Source organism: Danio aesculapii, chromosome 13 (assembly GCF_903798145.1).
Source record: "Danio aesculapii chromosome 13, fDanAes4.1, whole genome shotgun sequence".
Taxonomy (NCBI): domain Eukaryota; kingdom Metazoa; phylum Chordata; class Actinopteri; order Cypriniformes; family Danionidae; genus Danio; species Danio aesculapii.
In genome coordinates this window covers 27,419,986-27,442,944 of record NC_079447.1, presented here as the reverse complement: position 1 = coordinate 27,442,944, position 22,959 = coordinate 27,419,986, and the positions used below count along the sequence as shown (strand labels likewise).

The window sequence follows — 22,959 nt, the reverse complement described above, 5'->3', positions numbered from 1 at the left end:
AATACAAGTCTTCAAAATGTGAACAGAATCAAGCTCAAAATATATCACAGATCATCTGATATTCAGTGCAGTAAGTGACCCTTTTGTTAGTGTTGTTGTTGTTGTTTTGTTGTTGAGACTCTTTAAATGCAAATGAGCTGCTGCTTCTCACCCCCTTTCCAGAAGAGGGCGGTGCCTCTTCAGCTACTCAGGCAACAGCAAACAAATTGTCTGCATGAATTTACATGTGCTGTCAAACTGATGAAGAGGATTTCACAATTCGTGGGTGTGTTTTTTTATTATTTGGATTGTGCTTTCTTAACTTGCAGAGCACTTGATCTCTATCAGCCACCAAACAAATAACAGCATTACAAACTAAAGGAATAAAAGGGTCCATTAAAACATCAGTGGGGGCGTGTGACTAATTTCATGCAGTTTAACAAAATAGATCACCTTGCTCCTCTTCACGTATGAGTCTTCCTCATAGACATCTCGAGACAGACCAAAGTCTGAAATTTTCATCTTCCTTCCTTCTGCTACCAGCACATTCCTGGCAGCCAGGTCTCTGTGAACAAGCTAAACACACATTCTCTTATTACAACTTTTCTTTAAAAAAAGAACATCAGGTTTTCGGTGTTGGATATTTTCCTTAAATCACTGGCATACCTTCATCTCAGCCAGGTATTGCATTCCTCTGGAGATCTGCCAGGCGAACGAGATCAGGTCGCCCATGGTTAAAGCTCTCTCGTCTGGGTTTTCCAGGTAGCTGGAGTTGCGATTGGCATCATTGCCCATATAGCTTGGCCCAACTTTGCGGCTCTCTCTCAGGAAGTTACGTAGTGAACCATACTTGGCGTATTCAACAATTAAGTATAATGGACCTGAACACATTAACATATGTAAGCACACACAGCAAAGTGGAAACAAATGCATGAAATGAACATACAGGTGTTTATGTATAACATCTTACCATCCTGGCTGCAAGCTCCATACATTTTAATGACATGAGGGTGATTAACCTGCTTGAGCAATGTGAACTCTGACAGGAGGTCTCGAAGCTCGCTGTGAGACGCATTTTCTGTGGTGGACAAAATGGATGGTTAGAGTCATTTCAGACAAAAGTGATTTGATCAAATGCATTCCACATAGAAATCTGATATATGGCAATATATGCAAATGACATACACTAACCGGCCACTTTATTAGGTACACCTGTCCAATTGCTCATCAATGCAAATTTCTACTCAGTCAATCACATGGCGGCAACTCGATGCATTTGGGCATGAAAGCATGGATCCATCCTGCCTTGTATCAATGGTTCAGGCTGATGGTGGTGGTGTAATGGTGTAAGAGATATTTCCTTAGCACACTTTGGGCCCATTAGTATCAATTGAGTATTGTGTCAATGCCACAGTCTACCTACATATTGTTGCTGATCATGTCCATCCCTTTATGACCACAATGTACCCATTTTCTGATGGATACTTCCAGCAGAATAACTTGCCATCACATAAAGCGCAAATCATCTCAGACTGGTTTCTTGAACATGACAATGAGCCCACTGTGCTCAAATGGCCTCCACAGTCACCAGATGTCAATCCAATAGAGCATCTTTGGGATGTGGTGGAACGGGAAATTCGCATCATGGATGTGCAGCTGACAAATCTGCAGCAACTGCATGATGCTATCCTGTCAATATGGACCAAAATGTCTGAGGAATATTTCCAGTACCTTGTTGAATCTTTCACGAAGGATTAAGGCAGTTCCGAAGGCAAAAGGAGGTTCAACCCAGCACTAATAAGGTGTACCTAATAAAGTGGCCAGTGAGTGTATATGACACAAGTTTATATTTGGATTTACACATTTAGAATATGTTACATATGTGACAAATATAATTTTGAAATATTAAAAAAAGTCCGCTTTTATATTTTTTAGTCAACCCCTGGATATACAAATATGTACATATGTTCAAATATACTAAAAATATACTATAATTTAATATTTTAATACGTGTACAAATATGGCCATACATGAACATCTAGTTATTTATGGAAAAATATATAAGAGGTCATTTTTGCAATATTTCCAAATATAGGTTGCTTATATAACTTATTTTATATATGTCAAATCTAAATATGAATTTTTATGTCATATATGTAATTTGCATATAATTCTATGTATCAGATTTCTATATTGGATGTATTGTGAGTTGCAAACCTTTTAACATTTTCACAGCAACCGTAGTGTATCCAGCTTTTCCTTTGAGCCGGAAAGCTGTGGCCTTCACCACCTTCCCAAACTCTCCTTCTCCAAGAGTTTTACCTAACACCAGGTTCTTTCGTGGAAACTCCCACTTCGGATCCTCCTGTTAACAGAAATTTGAAAATAATACATATTTATTAATCAGTTAGAATTTTTATAAATCCTCAAAATTAGGCATAACATCTAAAACGCTGAGCGGGACTCACAGGTATTTTGAAGGTGTCAATAGCCACCTGGTTCTCCATGGAATCGAGAGAAGCACGACGAACGTTATTGGCCGAGTAACTGATAGGGTAGGACTGGGCCGGTCGACGGAAGGTCATTTCAGCAGAAGCGATGGGTGGCTTTGGTGTGGTCTTGTGGTAACGGTGGATAAAGTACGAGGACAGGAGAATGGAGACGATGAAGGACAGGATGATACCAGTTGCAATGACGGTCTTGCACATGTCGTTACATATAGCCACTGAAAAACAATTCAAAACAATGCATTTGATTTAGTTTCAAAAACCAGACAATGAACCTCTCTCTGTATAAACAACTTTAAAAAATACTTTAAACACTACTTACATAGTCTTTCATATAAATCAATGGAAAGAATTAAGAGACTACTTGTGTATTCTCGGCTTCTCATTTAGATTTACTGGGTTTATTAGGTATGGGTTGGAGTAAAATATAAATATTTGTTTTAAGGTCTGATACTGGCAGTTCATACCACTGTGGCGACCCCTGATATAAAAAAGGGACTAAGCCGAAGGAAAATGAATGAATGAAGGTCTGATATTTCTTCTAATTTTCAAATATAAATATTATCATTTAGAGCTTTTCTTGAAGGTCTACATACCTTTGTATGTCAATAGCATGATTGTCAACAACTGTTTTTATGGGTAGCATACTATTTTAAAACAATCTTCAAGTTTTCTTTAGCTTTCTACCATTTTTAGCATATTTAAACCCTTTATAACACTCCGATTTTCAGAAGTAACTTTTTCTTTCCAATGTGAGGACAAGTAAGGAGCTCATTTGTCTCTGCTAAAACACCTTGCCGGGAGGGTGAGCAACAGACTCAGACAACATATTTCAAGATGGCTTGAGCTGTCTCATTTAACGTTAAATGTCAAGAAAACAGTTTCTATGTGCTTCTCCATATGAAATAGGCCTGCAAGAGATACATTTAAGGTGCCGATTAAAAATAAAGTTATTGAAGAAGTGATCGAATCAAATTAGTAGGCATCAAATCTCTCACAGAGTCAGACGAGCAACTGCTAATGTTGATGGTCCAAAGTGTAAGACCTCTCTTGGTCAATCTGTTAAGGGAACCAAATAGTGGAATGATTTACCTGTTAGCCTAAAATTAGAAAGTAACAGTAGTGTACGTAAGAAGAGGTTAAAAACAAAACAGCAGTGTTTACACAAATAGTTTACAATCGGTTTGTTTGATCATGCCAACAACGCTTCACCTTATAGCAATTTTATGTAAAGACTTATGATGTTTATATTTATAATGTGTTTTAATGTTTATAATAGTGTATACTGTATGTGTTTATTTTAATTTCATTTTAGGTCAAGCCTCCTGTGGACAGTTGTTGAGAATTAGCAAGTATGCTAAAACACTGTTCCAGTGTAATTGAGAGGTCCATGTATAAATAAATAAATAAATAAACATTACAAAAGATTTGCAACTATTACAAAATATTCAATAGTTCTGTTATTGTTGAGAACTGCTTAATTTATCTTCTGTGAAGTTATGAAAGTCAGAAAAAATATTAAAAATACAATCTTTACAGAAAAAAAAAATTCAGCTGCAGCTCACCCTCCAGTTCATCCTTTTCACAGAAGCACTTTCCTATAAAGCAGTAACAGGTCCCATGTCCAGCTTTGATTCCATACAGGTCCCTTTCATAACCGCCGATTATGGGCTCACCTGTCAAAAACACACAGATATAGACATTTCACTTCCTTAATGCACCATTGCACGATTATGCTGATCAAACTAAACAACATTGCACCAAAACAAGTGCTTAAACATGTCTTACTGGAGCAATCCTGAGGACAGATGGAGATGTTCTTGCTCTCAATGGCATCACAGTAACCATCAGGGCACGTGCTGAGGTCGGGGGAACAGGTGGAGTATCTTTTTGATATTCCTGCAAACAACACAGAATTCGTTTTTCAGCACCACAGTAATAAAGTAAAGTGCAGTGTATTTGATTGCATGTCCTTGTAGTAGTCAAGGGGATTGTGGGTAACCTTTATCTCGGCCTTGTCTCCACTGGCATCTCCCTGTTGGGGCTCCCAGGCCTCGAGTCGCCTCACAGTCTCCTCGCTGTCTCTTCTCTGCACAAGCCAAAAATCGTGGCTCATCCGTTCTCAGCAAATCTGCTACATGGCACATTTGGAGAAAAAAAGAGCAGAGCAAGATTATATGGTTATTAGTATCAATACACTGAAGATGCTTTCACCAGTACTGGTCATGACTAATATTCAAGGACATACAGTGGAGATCAAAATTAATTTATAATTATACACGCATGCTTTTTTCAGAAATAATGCAATCTTTAGCATTCAATATTTGAAGTAATTTTAGTTGTGGCTATACTGTGTTACATTGTAAGAAGTGATTAGTTGACTTAAAAAAAGTAATTAAACTCATTGCATCATAATTATTAGGTAAACAAACTATGTGCATACACTGTAAAAAGTGATTAGTTACTTAAAGCGAGTAAACCAATTGCCTTAAAAGCAATCAGTTGACTTTACAAAAATAATGTAAGCAAACCCATTGTAACGTGGAACTGTTAAGTGGACTTCATTAGTATAATTATGCTTACTGTACTCACTTTTTAAAAATCAACTAATCCCTTTTTACAGTTTCACACTATTTTAGCACGTCTGTTTTCAAATAATTACTGTAATAATAACAATATTATATATTTGGTGCTTTATTAGGGCAACGCAGTGGCGCAGTAGGTAGTGCTGTCACCTCACAGCAAAAAGGTCACTGGTTCGAGCTTCGGCTGGGTCAGTTGGCGTTTCTTTGTGGAGTTTGCATGTTCTCCCTGCGTTCGCGTGGGTTTCCTCCGGGTGCTCCGCTTTCCCCCACAGTCCAAAGACATGCGGTACGGGTGAATTGGGTAGGCTAAATTGTCCGTAGTGTATGAGTGTGAGTGAGTGTGTATGGATGTTTCCCAGACATGGGTTACGGCTGGAAGGGCATCCGCTGCATAAAACATGTGCTGGATAAGTTGGCGGTTCATTCCACTGTGGTGACCCCAGATTAATAAAGTGACTACGCCGAAAAGAAAATGATTGAATGAATGGTGCTTCATCGAGATTTTTATACTATTTTTAAGAAATCCTCAGTGATGAAGTATATGAATGGAAAAGTCTTTTATTCAAACGAAAAAAAACAACAAAATGATTTATGTGCTGTTTTAAATCAACTTGTAACAAATGTTATTTTACTTCTATTTTAATGAATTTTATACCATAAAGGACATGCAAGCAAAAATATTTTGCTAATAGCCGATGTGAATGGAAAATAATCTTTTTATATATCATTTTAAATATTAGCAAAATATTTGCTTAAATATGAATGGAAAATCGATTTTTATTGAACTAGAAAAAAAATCACAAAATAGAAAAAACAATTTAGGTGCTTTTTAAAAACATTGTAATGAAAGGTATTTTACTTCTATTTAAATGATTTCTATGTCATAAAGGTAACAGTGTCGTGAACACTGCTAAATATTTAGCTATAAACTCTACTGACTAGTACATCATAAATCAAACTTGTTTCCACACACTGACCTTAAAAAAATGGATGCGATCATGCGAATATGAAGGAAGGACTGATAGAAGAGAGTTGTTTTAAGTTATAAGCGATGTGTGTGTCTGTGCTGCTTTACTGACTCGCTAAGTGTGTATGTCCTTTCGCAAAATGTGGCTAAAAGTCTTTCAAGGTGTTAATAGTTTGGTTACAGTGTTTACATATCTGCACTTAAATAATGCGACTACAAAGGAATGTTTTTTTATGGTGATTATGACTTTCAGCATATCTGAAGTGCTAATCCTGCATGGACCATAATGTGTGAGGCTGCAGTTGTAGCCTATGTTAGACGTGGCACCCGCTAAATTCACACCTGCCCGCCCAACCGAGTGACAAGCGCAACTCCGAGGCTAGCGTGGGTTGCCAGGTGTGTGCAAAGCACTTGATTTGTAGATCAAATCCAATCCTGCCTCTAATCTTCAGTGCTAATTTCACCCTCATGCTCCATCATAACATCACAACACGCGAGACAACTTTTCACCTCGACGACAAATCTCGTCGTGATTAATTTCTCGCGAGATCTCGTCATACAAGATCTTGTCACACCCCTATAACCGAGATTTTAATATTTACAGCAGCACTTCTCCACTCCTGTTTGCACAAGATCCAAATGATTATAATCACCAGTTAAGCACCTAGGAGTAAGTTGTTGCCTTCTGTGAGACCGTGAAGAAATAAGTGACATTGATGAAAGTTTGGTCACTGCAGGCTTTCAGTCAAAATTCTCTTAAACACAGTGGTGTAAAGTAATAAATTACTTTTACTTAAATTACTGTAATTGGGTATTTTTTTCTGAGGAATTGTACTTTACCAAGTGGTGTGCACTTTACTTTTACTGGAGTACATTTTTAGTTCCATATCAGTACTTTTACTGTGCTATTTTTTTACCTGCAGTCACTTCTTCATATGTTTATTTATTCTTGTCCACGTTGATTGGCTAAGTAGAATAATCAGTTCCAGGATTCTCATCCAATCAAATCATGTCACACAAAGGACCGGCCACAGTCCTGTGGCTAAATGTCTAATGTCTAATGGCACACTATTCTGGAAACACTTCTGCAGATTCTCACTTGTCTTTTGATTGGTTTAAAAAAGCCGGATTTGCATGAGTAGAGTGAGCGGCGATCTTAACCAGTCTTGAGCTTGGCTTGAGGAGCCAACTGCTGGACACTCTTAGCTTGATGCATAATCAGACAAAATGCATAAACTTGGTGAACCTTAAAAGTGAATAACATAAACATATCTACATTTTTGTAATACTCACTATTCAGTACTCTAGACTACTTTTAGAAAGGTTACTTTTTATTGGTACTTAATATTTAGAACAGATACATTTACTTGACCTGCACAAGATTTTTGGGCAAGTAATTGTACTTTTACATAAATATGATTTTTCAGTTATGTTTTCACCACTGCTTAGGTTGTTCTCAATTTTTTTATCTCTGCTTTAGTCTTGCAAACGTTTAAGCTTACCTTCGCCTTGAAAACTGACGGTGAGCTGTGTCTTGGCTTGAAGCTTGTTCTGCTGCTCCTGGGCAATGACCACATACTCCAGCTCTTGGCACTCTGGTCTGCGTAACACTTTGGTGTCGTTCACATAGAGAACGCCTGTATTATCATTCGGGTTTTGTGCAAGACTGACCGCCCAGTAACACGACTGAGCTTCAGCAGTGATGTTCCTGTCAACAATCTCTAACTGATAGGCCACATCAATGCCCTTAAACTTCTGACAGTTCTCCACACAGACTTTTCCAATCTAAAAAAACACAAGAGACACATTAATGCGAACTGTCTGGAGTAACTGACCAAGCAAATTGCAATCTCAACCTAAAATTTGTTCACATTAATAATGGAAAATATTTAACATGGCGTATATTATATTAAGCATATATTAATTGCATTAGTTTCAACATTTATTAATAAATTAAAATCAAATATTTCTGTTAAAACTGTATGTTAATTAAGTATTAAGAAGCACTAATAAGTTTCTACTAATAATATATTTCATTAATAAACACTATTCATGATCCTTTACCACAAAACCAGTATTATGTTGTACAGGTATATTTTTTCAAAATCAAAATAATGAAAATTATTGATTATTCTTTTGTGAAATTCATTAGGATATTAAGTCAAAACTGCGTGATAATTCAATTAAATTTAATTCAAGTTTATTGTGTCAAAGCAGCTTAACATAGAAGCTATGTTTACATGTTCTGTGAAGATATTTAGTAAACTTCCTAGGGTAAATTTATCAAAATATATTTTTTGTTTGGTAAAATGCCTTGCTAATTTATTTGTACAACTTTAAATGTGAAAAATGTGTCAATATTTAGATTTTTTTTGAACCCTCAGATTCCAGCTTATCAAAATCAGCCAAATATTGTCCCATCCTAACAAATTCAACATTAAAGCTTATTTATTCAATTTTCAAACTGTATACATCTCTGAAAATTCACCCCTATTGCTGGTTTTGTGGCCCAGAGTCATGTACACACTATTATATACAAAATAAAACACTTGTAATGCTTTAAATAATGGGTCCTTATTGTAAAGTATTATTCTCTTTATTCTCCATTTCCACCTTGGGATACTCTTCCCGAGGCCCTCAGACTATGCAGAGTCACTGATTCGACCCAAGACCAACGACGAGATGATCCCAAGGTTTCCATATCCTGGACAAGGCTGTATCCTGAGCAGCTACTGTGGTGGTCATGGAGGAGTGGAGAACATGAGACTGATTCCTGTGACGCTCCAGAGACAGACAAGTCTTCGCTGACGTCAGCTTCCAGCCTCTGCCGCTGAGACTGCAGCTCTGCACAAGACGTTTGGCCAGCGGAGAAATTAAAATGATCGTGTCCAACTGAGTCTGGTTTCTCTCAAGGTTTTTTTTCTTCACTTTCACCAATTAGTGAAGTTTTTTTTCCATCTCCGCTGTCGCCACTGGCTTGCATGGTTCGGGATCTGCAGAGCTGCGCATCGTTGGATTTGCTCTTCAGTGTTTGGACTCTCAGTAGTGATTATTAATCCACACTGAACTGAGCTAAACTGAACTGAACTTAAACACTACAAACTGAACTACACTGTTCCAATTTACTATGACCTTTTATGTGAAGCTGCTTTGACACAATCTACATTGTATAAGCGCTATACAAATAAAGGTGAATTGATTTGAATTGAATAAAGTGTGACCAGTATCATTTAACATAAGCAAATGTTTCTTTTTGTTATATAACTAAAGATATAACATTTTTTGTTAATTGAATTAAAATAAAGGTGATGGAAATTTTTCAAAAATATTCAAAATGAATATACACATCAATAAAGCACCTGGGAGTATGTTGTTGCCTTCTGTGAGACCATGAAGGAATAGGTGATATTGGAGAAGCGAATGGGAACTGGCAGGACAGTCACATTAAAGTGTAACTGCACTGTTCCCTCTGGGCCTGGAAAAGTGGTGTCATTGACCAGGTAGTCCAACATAAATGAGCGCTGCTCCGTCACAGACAGATTCTGACTGAGTTTCAACTCTGAGGGCAGACAACACATTAAAGGACAGTCCATTACACACGATAGAGAGAAAAAAATCAAAAACATAAACTAATCAATTATAGTGCACTCAGCAAATTATGATCAGTTTTTGACTTAAAATCACATTCAAGAGTCATGCATTTAGGAGATGCAACAGAATACACAATTTTTAAAATCTCTACTCATTAAAAGCAACATAACTAGCATCATAAACTTTATAAGAAAGAATTAAAAACTGAGTCTATTGTAAAATCTTATCACGTTCACTCTTCTGTGCATTATACAGTGTGGGTGAAAATTAATTATAGGCAATATTTAATGACTTCAGACCTTTCATTCTATCACTGGAGAAACAACATCACACTATATGATAGTAAAAAGGATTTCATATTCCCTTCTAATGATTCGGACGCAAAAAAAAGTTTATTGATTGTTTATATTGAGTATTTGTGAATCAGTGGCAGCATCATAAATCCGCGTATGTTTGTTAGTCTCTCTGTTTAGAGATGATGCATTGAGAATATATTTGAATTTGAGTAGTTTTTTAAATTTATAAATCTTAAAGTTCATGCCGGTGTGAAATCCCACTTATGTACTTTTTGTGGAAATAGTTTTTTAAATCTGTAAAATTAAAAGAGAAACTTCATATGTGCTTAGATTACAGGAATTAAGCTAAATAATATGCCAAGTCGATTGGTACATCAATCGACTTGGCGTATTATTTAGCTTAATGTTTTGAAGTAGGTTTAATAATAATGATAATAAAAAACTTTTATTATTTGTCTTGTTCTTTGTTTTACTGTGCTGCCATCTAGTGGCTAAAATGTCAACTAGGATTTAGGATCGAGCCCTCTCATTTTTATATTTAAAGGGCACCTAGGTTAGCCCTTTTTTCAGATTTAATATAAGTGTTTTGCGTCTCCAGAATGTGTCTGTAAAGTTTCAGCTCAAAACACCCATCAGATTTTTTATTATACCTTTTATTAAATTCCTATTTATATATTTTTGCACTGGGTGGCGGTTTTGGCATACTGCTCCTTCAAGGCTAGTCCTCCCCGCCCACCTTTCTGCGCGCCTTAATCTCCTCCCTCCGCTGTGTCAGACAACAGACAGACTCAAAGGAAGCAGATTTCACGTAGAGTTTGTGAGAAATACTACTGTAAGAAGCTTACCAATGAGTATTTATTGTGCAGTTGGATCCATGAGTCACACAAAGTTCACGCGCGCACACACAGATACACGCGTACACACACACCGCAGCAGACGCAGACGCAGACGCAGACACAGACGCAGACGCACACACACACACACACACACACACACACACACACACACACACACACACACACACACACACACACACAGACAGACAGACAGACAGACAGACAGACAGACAGACAGACAGAGCGCTTGTTTAGCTTTGTACTCTTTTTGCACGCATATGTGACAGGATACAGGTTAATCCTCACTGCTGTATGAATATCTGTTATGTTAACGTACAAAATAAACCTGATTTAACGTCCACAAACCGGGATTGAACGTCTTCCTTTATAATTGTTCTGACAGGCAACTGTGGTGATAAAGTAAAGCTGAAGTGAATCGCTGTACTTCATTACACACGTGCTCTGTTTTAAAACATTTTAAACATGTGAAACTCAATCTTGATCACATTTGATGATGATTGATGATCCTAGCAAACTGAACACACCTTTTATTCCCGGTTGCTTTGCGCAAGTCTGGTCTTGTTAATGTAATTATACACGTGACTACCGGTACGTTAATACGCGCAGCTGTCAATCAATTCGGTGGGCGGGGGAACGCACTCCCACGTAAATTTGCGGTCGATCTGAAAACAGCTCCAATTGGTCCACCGTTTTTATGTTGCTAAATTAAAAAAAAAGGACTGGGTGTGTTTATATCACCCCAATATGACATTCTATACACCGTACATGCACATATGTCTGTCCAAACAGCTTGAAAAGTAGATTTTCACCATAGGTGCCCTTTAAAGAATGAATATAGTGAGATATACACCAAGAAGAAAAACATTTTAAAAAGCACTAAAATATTGTTTAAAAATAAGCAAAAATCAGTTTTTTGTACTCACTGTATTCATGAACTGTCCCACGGACATTTCCAAAGATGGCTTTCTCTTCCCTAAACTTGTGTTCAATAGTAAAATTATTTTTGATCCAGGGGTCATTTGTTATCAGGGTCCCCACCAGCTTATTTTGAATCTGGTTTGTGGGATAAACTGGTGTTGTGTCTCTGTCATATACAAACAGAGTCCCAAACACAGTACCCTACAAAAGAGAAAAGATTTTTAATATACAAAATCAAAAATGCTAAGAAGATTACACACACGCAATAGCACACACCTCACTGCGGTCAAACTCTACTAAGATGTCTTCAGTGTCAGTCCCGTTGACATAAGGAGAATTATCATCTTCATCATAGATGTTCACATGTAAAGATCTGAAGACCTCCTGCAGATTTTTTTCTGTTCGTACCATACAGACTATATCCAGATGATACACTTCCTTCTCCTCACGGTCCACTTGTGCTGTGACCACAAGTTCAGAAGTGGAGTCGTCGACCGCAAACGGTACAGAAGAACCTGAATTAAATATGAACAAGCACAGACAATCCATCTTAGAGTAGTGAAGGGAGAAAATAAGCTTTCCAAATCTTCAAATGACCAATTGCTTTATATAATGATTTTGAAGTGCTCAAATGATCACAGGCTGAGTAACCCTGCTGTTCAAATCTGTGTAAATACAACAAAAACCACGTCAAAAATGTATTAAAAACAGCTTTTACAAACCCATTTAGCAAAGATTTATTGACTATAATTGATCAAATGCATTTAGCTAACCATCTAACATCATTAAATATATAACAAATCAGCATAATATGCCTTGTTTTATCAATTTACAAGACTTATTTTGTTTGTTACATGGTGGGCTCTGCTAAACAACCCAATGTGAAACTATTTTCTACCATTAAATGATTATTTCAGCCAAAAAGTACTCATCCTCACATCATTCTGAGACCTTTGTTTATCTTAGGAGCACAAATGATGACATTTTAGATGAAATCCAGGAGCTCTCTCAACCTCCATAGACGGTGAGGGTTGTGAGATGTTCAAAGATGAATGAGGAAAGCAACAAAAAACACATTCCATGTGACTTCAGTGGTTCAAATATAATAAAAGGAAGCTCCAAGAACCCTTTTGTGTGAGAAAAGGCTGTAAAAAAGGCCTTGTTTGCCAATTTCTTCTTCCTCAGATCGTTGTGTGCATTTACTACAGATATTACAAAACTTTTGACAACACATTCTGCACTGCTGGCTTTAATGGCTGTACATCATATTGGAAGAAAAACTATATTAAGTAATATAGTAATATCAATATTACTATATTAAAAGTTGTAAATATAGTTTCTTTAGTCCAAAGTTTCCATCCATGGAGCTTTAAATGATTACAACTGAACAACTGAAGCGACATGGAATGTTTGACCATGTATTTTGTTGCTTTTATAGACTTTGAATATCCCTATTTCTGTTATATATCTCTTGTTTATTCATCAAAAATACCTTAATTTGTATTCTGAGGTTGAACGAAGGTCTTGGGTGATTGGAACAACATCCTTTAATTTGACTCATGTCCTATTAAAATGTCTACAAACTTTTAAAACAGTTTGAGATTAGGTTAAAAACAATGGAGCTTGTATAATTCTTCGTTGCGTGCCGCCAATCTTGATGAACCCAGAGGAGAACCATTGAATTTTCGGAGTTTTGAAATCAAGTGAACTTGTCATTTTGATATGCACACCAAACTAATGATTCAAAACAAAAGATTCCCATTAAGCAGTTCTTTGAAAGCAGCCAGTATCTTGCAGTGCTGTACTAAACAGAAAATCGTTGATATTTACACTGGGTTTAGTCCGTACCTGCTACCACTCCATAGCTGATGGTGTAGTTTGGGCAGATGCTCATGTGTGTGAAGCGGCGCAGCTGGCGCAGAGCTCCTGGCATGCGGTTTTCAGTGATGTGGGGGTTGGAGATCTTCTCAGGGAAGCATAATGTGCTGAGCTCGACCTGACCACAGGAGGGCGCTGTGTCATTGATGAACGACAGTTTGACCTCCACTGTGGGAAGGATGGTGCACAAAGCTTTTATTGGGGGAATTGAAGAGACTCCGACCTTCAGGGTGAGATCCTTCGGGGAGCGAACTGAGCCGCTGCCTGGAGGACAGACATTATGACAGGACAGTAATTTATCACAGCACTCACAGTCTCCAAAAACACTTATTATAGATGGTGTATGAATCCAGCCACAACCCAACACTGGGAAATACCCATACACGCTTGCATTCTCACACAAACACTACGGCCAATTTAGCTTACTCAATTCAACTATAGCGATTGTCTTTGGACTGTGGGAGTAGCGGGAGGAAACTCACTTCAACATGCGGAGAACATGCAAACTCCACAGAGAAATGGCAACTGACCCAGCCAAGGCTTAAACCAGTAACCTTCTCGCAGACAATTATGCTACTTAAGTGTTTTAGAGAATGTGTAATAAAAAATACTTAATATACCTTTTAAAAACTTAATTTATTTTTAAAGAATGAATTTAGTAAATTTAGTAGTACATAAATAATAAAAAGGTAACAAGGTGGTGCAGTGGTTAGCGATATCGCCTCACAGCAAGAAGGTCAGTAGTTCGAGCTCAGGCTGGGTCAGTTGGCATTTCTATGTGGAGTTTGCATGTTTTCCCTGTGTTTGCGTGGGTTTCCTCTGGGTACTCTGGTTTCCCTCACTAGTCCGCTGTGTAAATCATATGCTGGATAAGTTGGTGGTTTATTCCACTGTGGCAACCCCAGATTAATAAAGGGACTATGCCGAAAAGAAAATGAATGAATGAATGAGTTGATGGTTCATTCCGCTGTGGCGACCCCTGATGAATAAAGGGACTAAGCCTAAAAGAAAATGAAAAATGGTAAAAAACTTTGCACACTAAACAAATAAGTGTATAATGAGGATATTAATAATAATAATAATAATAATAATAATAATAATAATAATAATAATAATAATAAAGGGACTAAGCCGAAAAGAAAATGAATGGATGAATGAATAATAATAATAATAATAAAAATAATAAATTCATTACAGTCCTCTAACCTCTCAGAGCACTTAAATTTTTTTTTTAAGAGGAAATCATATCATAAATCACATACCCTAGAGATTATCTTTTACTTTATAAGTAAATGGATCTATGGAATGGAATAAATTAAAATATATGAGTACAATAAAATGATACGCACACAAACAACTTTTACCCATAAAATCTATACACTTCAATGATTCAAGAAAAGTTTCTGTGATAGATGATCAACAGAATATATAAGCAAAATATTGAAGAACATTACAATAGTTCTTTCTATAACCTAAATATATCAAGTGAACTGTTCAAACAAATCGAGTTGTACTAAAAAAAAAAATCTTTGTATTTACTAAATGTTTTTTATGGTAAGTGGTTGCAAACAATTTATATGGGCTGATTTTAAACAAAGAAATTTGTTTTTTGTAATGTTCAACTTAATTTGTTAGTTTAAATTCAGCCCATATAAATGGTTTGCGACCACTTGCCTTAAAAAATCGAGTAAATCCAATGAATCATGTCTTTTCGTGTATATGTTGAACTCACGAATACTATTGAAGTCGCTCCACTCCAGGGTTTTGTTGAGATAAAGGATTCCAGAAGCCTCATCTATGTGAAACCATGATGTAAAAGCGTCCCTGTGCGAGCACAGGAAGAAATAAGGCCTCTCTTTAGGGATTTCCAGCATTGAAATGACTTGAAGCACCGGTGATCCCTGCTGCTGACCCACGTAGATGTTCTCTGTGTAAAGCCTTTGAGGAAAATACAGCCCGAATGAACCTGTCCAAAACACACAGCAAATGTAACACCACAGAGATTCAATATTTCAGTTTGATTCCAGATATTGTCAACTTTTGGCTGTCCTTTTACACACTTTTTACATCCATCACCAATGAAGAAATCGTAGCACTTTCATCATCTTAACAATGGAATAAATGAATATTCTGGGTTCAGTGTGAGTTCAGACCAAAAACATTTGAGGCATAAAGATTTATTCTGACTCTGCAGGAAGGTCGCAGGAAAACTTTACCTCAGATGAACATTAAATAGACAAGAAATTTAAAGATTAAATAATACAGAGGACTTGACAAAAGATTTATTGGTTTGAGTAGATTGTTAATATTGATTTTATTCTGTAAATGTCTGCTAACAATTCTTCTCTATGTTAATAAAATATGCTGTCATTTAACGGTGCTGTATGTAAGTTTTTGACTCTTCTAAAATACCATCATATGTTTGTAGTTTATTGTTTCTTGTATATCTGAAACACAATGCTAAAATGTTTTGCTTTATATTCTGCTGATATTCTGCTTTGAAAACTGCATATTTCATTCATTCATTCAGTCAGGAAGGCTTTCAAAGTGTGCGTCCATGACTAAAATGTGACTTCCAGTGGACAGTAGCAGATTCACATTCAGAGTTCCACATGAGGTGGTTATTAATTAGCAAATAATATAAATGTTACGAATGTAAACATTAGGTGAGCAGGTTGTCTTGCAACCCGGTGTCATAACACACTACGTGACGAGATTTGCAGTGATAAATAATTTGGCTGTTTGCGCCAGACAAAACATGATGGAAATTCAAACACAGCCAACAGAATAGTGCACTTACTGCACTCCAACGTAATCTAATTAATGCAACTAAACCTCTAACATTATTAAATGTTATTATACTGAATCACTGACATGGGTTGGTTTTGAGTCAGTTCTAAAGTTCAATTTCAAAAAGTTTATTTTATTGTCAAGATCTAAGGTAAACTATCTGCTGCTGCTTTCAGTAGTATGGCAATAAATGTCATGTAAAATGCCATTCAAACTCACATTATTAGCATTTTACAAAGAATAAAGCACATGACGTGTACCTGAGGTAAACATTGTCAGTTTATCCTGTTGTTCAGCTGCAAGAAATAGAAGCCGTTTCTAAAATATGAAGTTTATGTGTTGTTTAGGACAAAAACCTCTTTTGATATGAAAATATTCCTTCTATTGCGTATCGTTGCTTCAATTTAGAACACGGTTTAAATCAGACTTAAATCAGCCTTTAAGATCGATAGTTAGGCACACTTCTGTTGATGTCATCAATCTGGCAAACTGCACTTGCATGTGTTTTGAACCAGTAATGCAATGCCTAGTTCAACCACTGGGTGTCAAACTTACATACTGACCTTTAAAGCATTTTATTCCTAGAAAATGACTGAAAACTGGTCAGAAATAACAATGTAATATTTTCACTTGTCATGATTGAAAATCAGGATTATTATATCAAATATTGATTTCTTAAACAATTCTAAATACAGGTATCTTGTTGTCAAAAATGAATATAAACAAGTCATAAAACATGAACCACTTTGTTATTTGATATGTTCAAAATAACTTTAAATGATGGTTTTATTTAACGTTTGAAAAATTATGAAAGATTTTGATTTACTCGTACACATAAACAATAAGTTGAACACACACACACAGATATTATATATTTTTAATATTTTATGGTTTTTATGGCTCAGTTGTTTTAAAGACAAATAAGTCACAACAGCTAGTTTTGGTGGGAATTATCAGTATAGCCACCAATGCTGTTTATTGAGCTTAAAACTGTTATTAATTAATTTTAATTAGTGATAATTGATAAAGCAACTTTAGGCATCTCTAAACAAAGAACAAAGCACATGATTTAACCCTTGGCACAGATGACACGTTCAATAGTTATCACCAAATCTTCTCTTATTGATCTGCTTCTTATCTCGAATCTGTCGTACAACAGAAACGTCCATGCAAGTAGGCAGGTTTACACAATGAACTCATTAAACACATCCGCTTTCTGTTGAAATAGCCCTCTCTCCTTTGTCATCGGAAAATGAAACAGCGTCTCGTATGTCATTGACGTCGGCCTTTTTAATGAATTTCTCACATGGTCAATATGATGCGGTCCCCGATTCTCCTTGGGTTCACCTTGGAAATTTTAATTACAGCGGATAACATAATACTGCTTAGAAATGAATCATTACCTGCAGGATGAGTGTGGATGGAGGGCTGGGGTGGGGTGTGTGTGTGTGAGGGGGGGTTAATCTATAAAACACTGTAAGATCCCCATGTGTTTTACCAGTAAATGGAGATGCAAGTGTTCAGGCTGTAATTATATCTCTCCTGTGTTCCTGCCTGACGACGGTGGGCGGCCACTTAGGAACGTACTAATATCATAAGCAGACAGCAAAACTAGATTTTCTATTTCTGTTGCTGCAGTTGAAGCCTTGTCTCTGGTTTCAGACATTGATTTAATTTAGCTGTGCTGGGATGACAGCAGGCCGGATTGATGGATACAATGTGGCCAACCTTCCTGAAGGATGGAGACGCAGTCAGGAACGCTACAGGGCTTTTTATTAAATGCCTTGTCAAGACACGAAGACAACACACAGGACTGGTTTTTGTTTCTTCCTTTATGGGGTCACCAGTCATGCTCGCAGACATGAAACATTCTTTAAAGACCTTGCGAGATCGAAATTAAACTTTTGTGCTTGTATCTGTTTGCTTTGAAGGCATCGCTTTGCAATTCAATTCAAGTTTATTTGTATAGTGCTTTTCACTATACAGTACTTTTGACTACTTTTCACTAAAAAGGTGCACATAAAATATATTTCAAGAGTTCACACTTAGCTCACGATTTATACATAGCTTGTTTGGCATGCTGTCCCGGGAGAGAGCCCTGAGCTCAAGGTATCCTCGAGCCCAGGGCTCCCTCTTTTCACAGGGCGAGGGGAGACTGAGCTCAGGTCAATCTGAAACTCCTCCTCTGCTGAGGCCAAGGTGAACTTCCTGAGAGTAAGACATTAGAAAAAAGATTTAGGCTTATTTTATCTATAATATAGAGCACATTTGGATGGTGGGAGGAAACCAGGGAACCCGGGGGAAACCCACACGGAGAACATGCAAACTCCGCATAGGAACACCAGATGGCCCAGTGAAGACCCAACGCCATTGGTATTCTTGCTGTGAGGCAAACGTGCTAGTCACTGGGCCACCGTGCCGCCCATTCTTGATAAAGATGGAAGAAGGGGAGGAGGGGGGTTTCTTCCAGACGAAGATAGTTGTAGAGAGGAAATGAGGATATATATAGTGACTTGGGATCCTTTGATTGGAGGATCATGATTAGCTAATGTGGACCAGCTGGGTCAATCATGAGCACATGCTCCTCTCGAAATTAGTTTAACATTTAAACTTCACTTAAATAATAAATATATTCAACAAATTTTCCAAAATGAAAAGTATAATGTTCCTAAGGGCAAATTTTACTGGTCCTCCTTCATTGACCTGATAGATTGGAAAAAAGCCTGCCTATTACCTCATAAGTACTGCATTCCCAATAAAACAAAAGAGGTTCATTTTTAAATTCTTCATATAATATATCCAGTGAATAATACTTTAGCAAAGTATATGGAAGTTGATAGTTCATGTTCATTTTGTAAAACTGAAGACGAAATTCACATATTTTTTCAGTGTGAAAACACAAAAAGCTTTTGGAATAGCTTATATCTTCATATAGTAATTACATTGCTTGTTCCAGTCTCTTTTAAGATATTACTAGATATTACTATAAAGGTAAAACTGATATATCAGAGAACTACTTTATTAACTTTTTTATTTTGTATGGAAAATATTTTATTCACAAACAAAAATTCTCGAATTCACAGCCTTCTTTTTCACATTTTTTCAATTTCACTAAATGAAAGTGTTTGTGACAAATAAAGGCCTGATTTGATTTGATTTGATTTGACTTCCTCCTCACCATTTCTGTTTGTTGTCAAAAGTTGGAGGGGTGTGTTAAGTATGTTATGGTGATTATATGTTACCCAATATCTAAGACATACCTAATCTGACATTTTTACTGAAAACAAACAGGAGTGGCATTTTCAGATTTTAATCAAAGATTACAAGAGCAAACTATTTTTTTTCTTTTCTTAATTCACCACAAAACTAGCAACAAGATAACAAACTCGTAATGCTAGTTTGATTTCATTTGTATTTTAAATAAAATAACTCATACAAGTTCTGTGCATAAACATTATATTAACTCAAAATTTCATATTTCATATTTAATTAAATTAATTTAATTATCAGTAGAGCAGCGCAGTGGGTAGCACAATCGCCTCACAGCAAGAAGGTGGCTGGTTCGAGCCCCGGCCGTGTCAGTTGCCGTTTCTGTGTGGCGTTTCTTCTATGTTCTCCTCGTGTTCGTGTGGGTTTGCTCCGGGTGATTCGGTTTGCTCCACAGTCCAAAAACCTGCGCTATAGGTGAAATTGGCCGTAGTGTATGTGAGTGTGTGTAAAAGAGTGTGTGGGTGTTTCCCAGGGTTGGGTTGCAGCTGGAAGGGCATCTGCTGCATAAAACATGCTGGATGAGTTGGCGGTTCATTCGGCTATAGGGTGACCCCTGATTAATAAAGGGACTACGACGAAAAGAAAATGAATGAATAATTATCAATAAATTAAACTAACTAATAAAACTAATTGTTGCATTAATTGTCAATTCATTTAAAGTGCTTGATTTTACAGTGTACCCCAGGTGAGATTTTGTCTTGCTAATGAGTTGTTTACATTTAAACATCATTTTTCTGGCAGCTTCAAACTTATCGTATTGATCCAAATGTTTCAGAATCATAAAGTTTTTTACTGGTAACAATAGAGGGAAGTGCAAAATTTATTATGTACAGTAATAATGCTTATTTTAATGATGTACAAGCTGACATAATAGTATTTCAATGAATGATTCAGTGAATGCTGCTGCTGGCAGTTTTTGTGTCATATTTATTTATCTACACTAAAAAATATTCATTGGAATTAATACTTTTTACAAAGTGGTTGCAAACACTTTATTTGGGCTGAATTTAAACAAAGAAGTTCATTTAGTGATGTTCAACTTAATTTATTTGTTTAAATTCAGTTTATATAAACTGTTTGCAACAATTTTCAATTTGAAAAACAAAAAACATTTTTTTAGCGTATGACAAGTGTAAAAGCAGGTGTGGGTACCAACACAAAACCACACTCAGCCTGTATTGTACACAAAGTATTGAAAAAAATCCCAAAAAGTAAGTAGCCAAAATTGTGGCCACTACTCAAAAAACAAAAACAAAAAAAACTTGTCAAGCCATTTAAAAAAAAGTTGTACATACACAGACACACACACACATATATATATATATATATATATATATATATATATATATATATATATATATATATATATATATATATATATATATATATATATATATATATAGCTAATATGATGCACAGAATCCAAAATTATACAAAAATCCATTAATATAAATGTGTGCCACAACCAGGGCCTGAAACTCCCAAAGCACTTCTTAAATATGAATTCATCATGCTTAAAGATGTGTTAGGTGAGGTATTGGTGCGTTTTTCAGTGAAAGCCAATTAAACATAGTAGGACTTGTGTGTGCTCGGTTATAAACTATAGCAGCAGGAGAGCAGAAGGATGGCAGCATTAATCTTGGCTGATGCAGATGCTGTGTTGTACAAGCCACTGGATTTGCTGTGACACTCATTCATCATCCTGTGTCAGTGTATCAGGTGAACCGCTTAGCAGTGTTATGCCACTCCAAGATTCAGAGCAGCACTCATAGCATTTACTTTCAGTTGTACTTAAATAAACGCATGAAATTGGAGTAGTTTCGTGTGGTGCTTCTGGGAAAAAGATTCTCAGACTAAAAACATGGTAAAGAAAGCAAAACGTTTGCCTAGCTGCTCTACTGTCGAATTCAGGAATTGTGTTTGACTTTTTACATCTGGAAATAATATTATGTAAGCACATAGGAGATGAGGTCAAATGCTGAATATTTATGTACATACCTTTATATATGTAAAAATTTTATATATAATAATTTATATAGTATACAGTTGAAGTCAGAATTATTAGAATTATTATTAGATTATCAAACTGCTTCGTTTACTCAATTGGATTCAGTTCACAGTACTCATTAGGATTAGTTTTTGAACTTAAATGGTTTGTTGCAATTGGTTTCCTCAAATGGTTTGAGTTACCTTAACTTTTTGGGTTTTACAGTGCAATGTATTAATGTTTATATTTGGCCTTAACTAGTTATATATGTATAGATGTTTGTCTACTGCTGCTAACTACATGTCTACAGGTGTAGCACCACCCGCTTTGGAACAATGGATTCGGGAAACACCAAACCACTGAACTATGTTTGAAATGACAGAACTTAGATGGTCTTGGGAAATGCACGCCTCAGCATGTCTACTAAAATGATAGGTCTCAATCCACTTACAAATAAACTCTAGTATGATTGGGCTGAAATGCAATATGAATGCAACAGAGTCATCTAAACAAACAAAAAAACAAAAACAAAATCAAAACAAATACAGCTGATAAATACCATCACAGGTATGCACAAGTTCCTTTAACTTGGTACATATAACATTGTTTTGGATGTTTGGTCAGTTTTGCTGTATAAGCCAGATAACCATTTAGGCTAACTATGTGGGCCAAGACTAAATGTATACTCTCACATCACATGAGAGCAGAACTACAAAAGTAAACACACCCTTGAAAGTACAATATTCCTGGGCAATATTTTGAAAAATGAACCAATGTCTGCCCAACTGAGATTGAACCATGAAGTTAAATGTTATGATTGTCCATTTTTTAGTAATACTACAGCAATAGGTGAGTGTAAATTAGCACTGTTTGTTGTTTGCCATGTAAAACAAATGTAACTCATCAGAGCAGTGCTGATGACATTTATTTGCAAGTGTGAGTCTGTATTGTAATCTGTATGTGTTTATATGGAAAAATATATATAAGACGAATTTTGTGGCAAAAAAGTCTTGCAATTTATGTATTTGGGTTATAATTCTTTGTTGTACACTCGAATTATTTCCCTGAAAACAATTGCACACCTTAGAATCAAGCATTCAACAGGCGCTTAGTATAGATCACTTTTATTTACTTGAGGAAGCCAGACTACAAGGTTTGTGATGTGGTTGTTGTTGTTGTTGTTGTTGTTTTTTTGGAAACAGAAGCTACTTGATTTAAACAATGTAAACACATATATCATGATAATGACAGGAGCCAGTGTAAATCACGCTCTGCTTAGTAATTACTTCCAATCTAAAGACTGAGAAGCAAAGAGATTGTTGGCAAAAACCAAG

General features: G+C 36.2%; 1 protein-coding gene across 1 annotated transcript in view; it reads right to left on the bottom strand.

The window, feature by feature from the left end:
- The window catches only part of ret (ret proto-oncogene receptor tyrosine kinase), a 51,174-nt gene that overhangs the window by 5,187 nt on the left and 23,028 nt on the right, over window positions 1-22,959 (bottom strand). The window contains exons 2-15 of the mRNA XM_056470733.1: window positions 15,311-15,544; window positions 13,549-13,842; window positions 11,977-12,215; window positions 11,706-11,901; window positions 9,398-9,597; window positions 7,541-7,823; window positions 4,489-4,620; window positions 4,275-4,385; window positions 4,052-4,162; window positions 2,448-2,704; window positions 2,197-2,344; window positions 950-1,057; window positions 646-860; window positions 433-555 (exon numbers count right to left, since the gene is read on the bottom strand). Coding sequence (XP_056326708.1) covers window positions 433-555; window positions 646-860; window positions 950-1,057; window positions 2,197-2,344; window positions 2,448-2,704; window positions 4,052-4,162; window positions 4,275-4,385; window positions 4,489-4,620; window positions 7,541-7,823; window positions 9,398-9,597; window positions 11,706-11,901; window positions 11,977-12,215; window positions 13,549-13,842; window positions 15,311-15,544 — 2,651 coding nt within the window. The remainder of the gene's footprint in view (window positions 1-432; window positions 556-645; window positions 861-949; window positions 1,058-2,196; window positions 2,345-2,447; window positions 2,705-4,051; window positions 4,163-4,274; window positions 4,386-4,488; window positions 4,621-7,540; window positions 7,824-9,397; window positions 9,598-11,705; window positions 11,902-11,976; window positions 12,216-13,548; window positions 13,843-15,310; window positions 15,545-22,959) is intronic.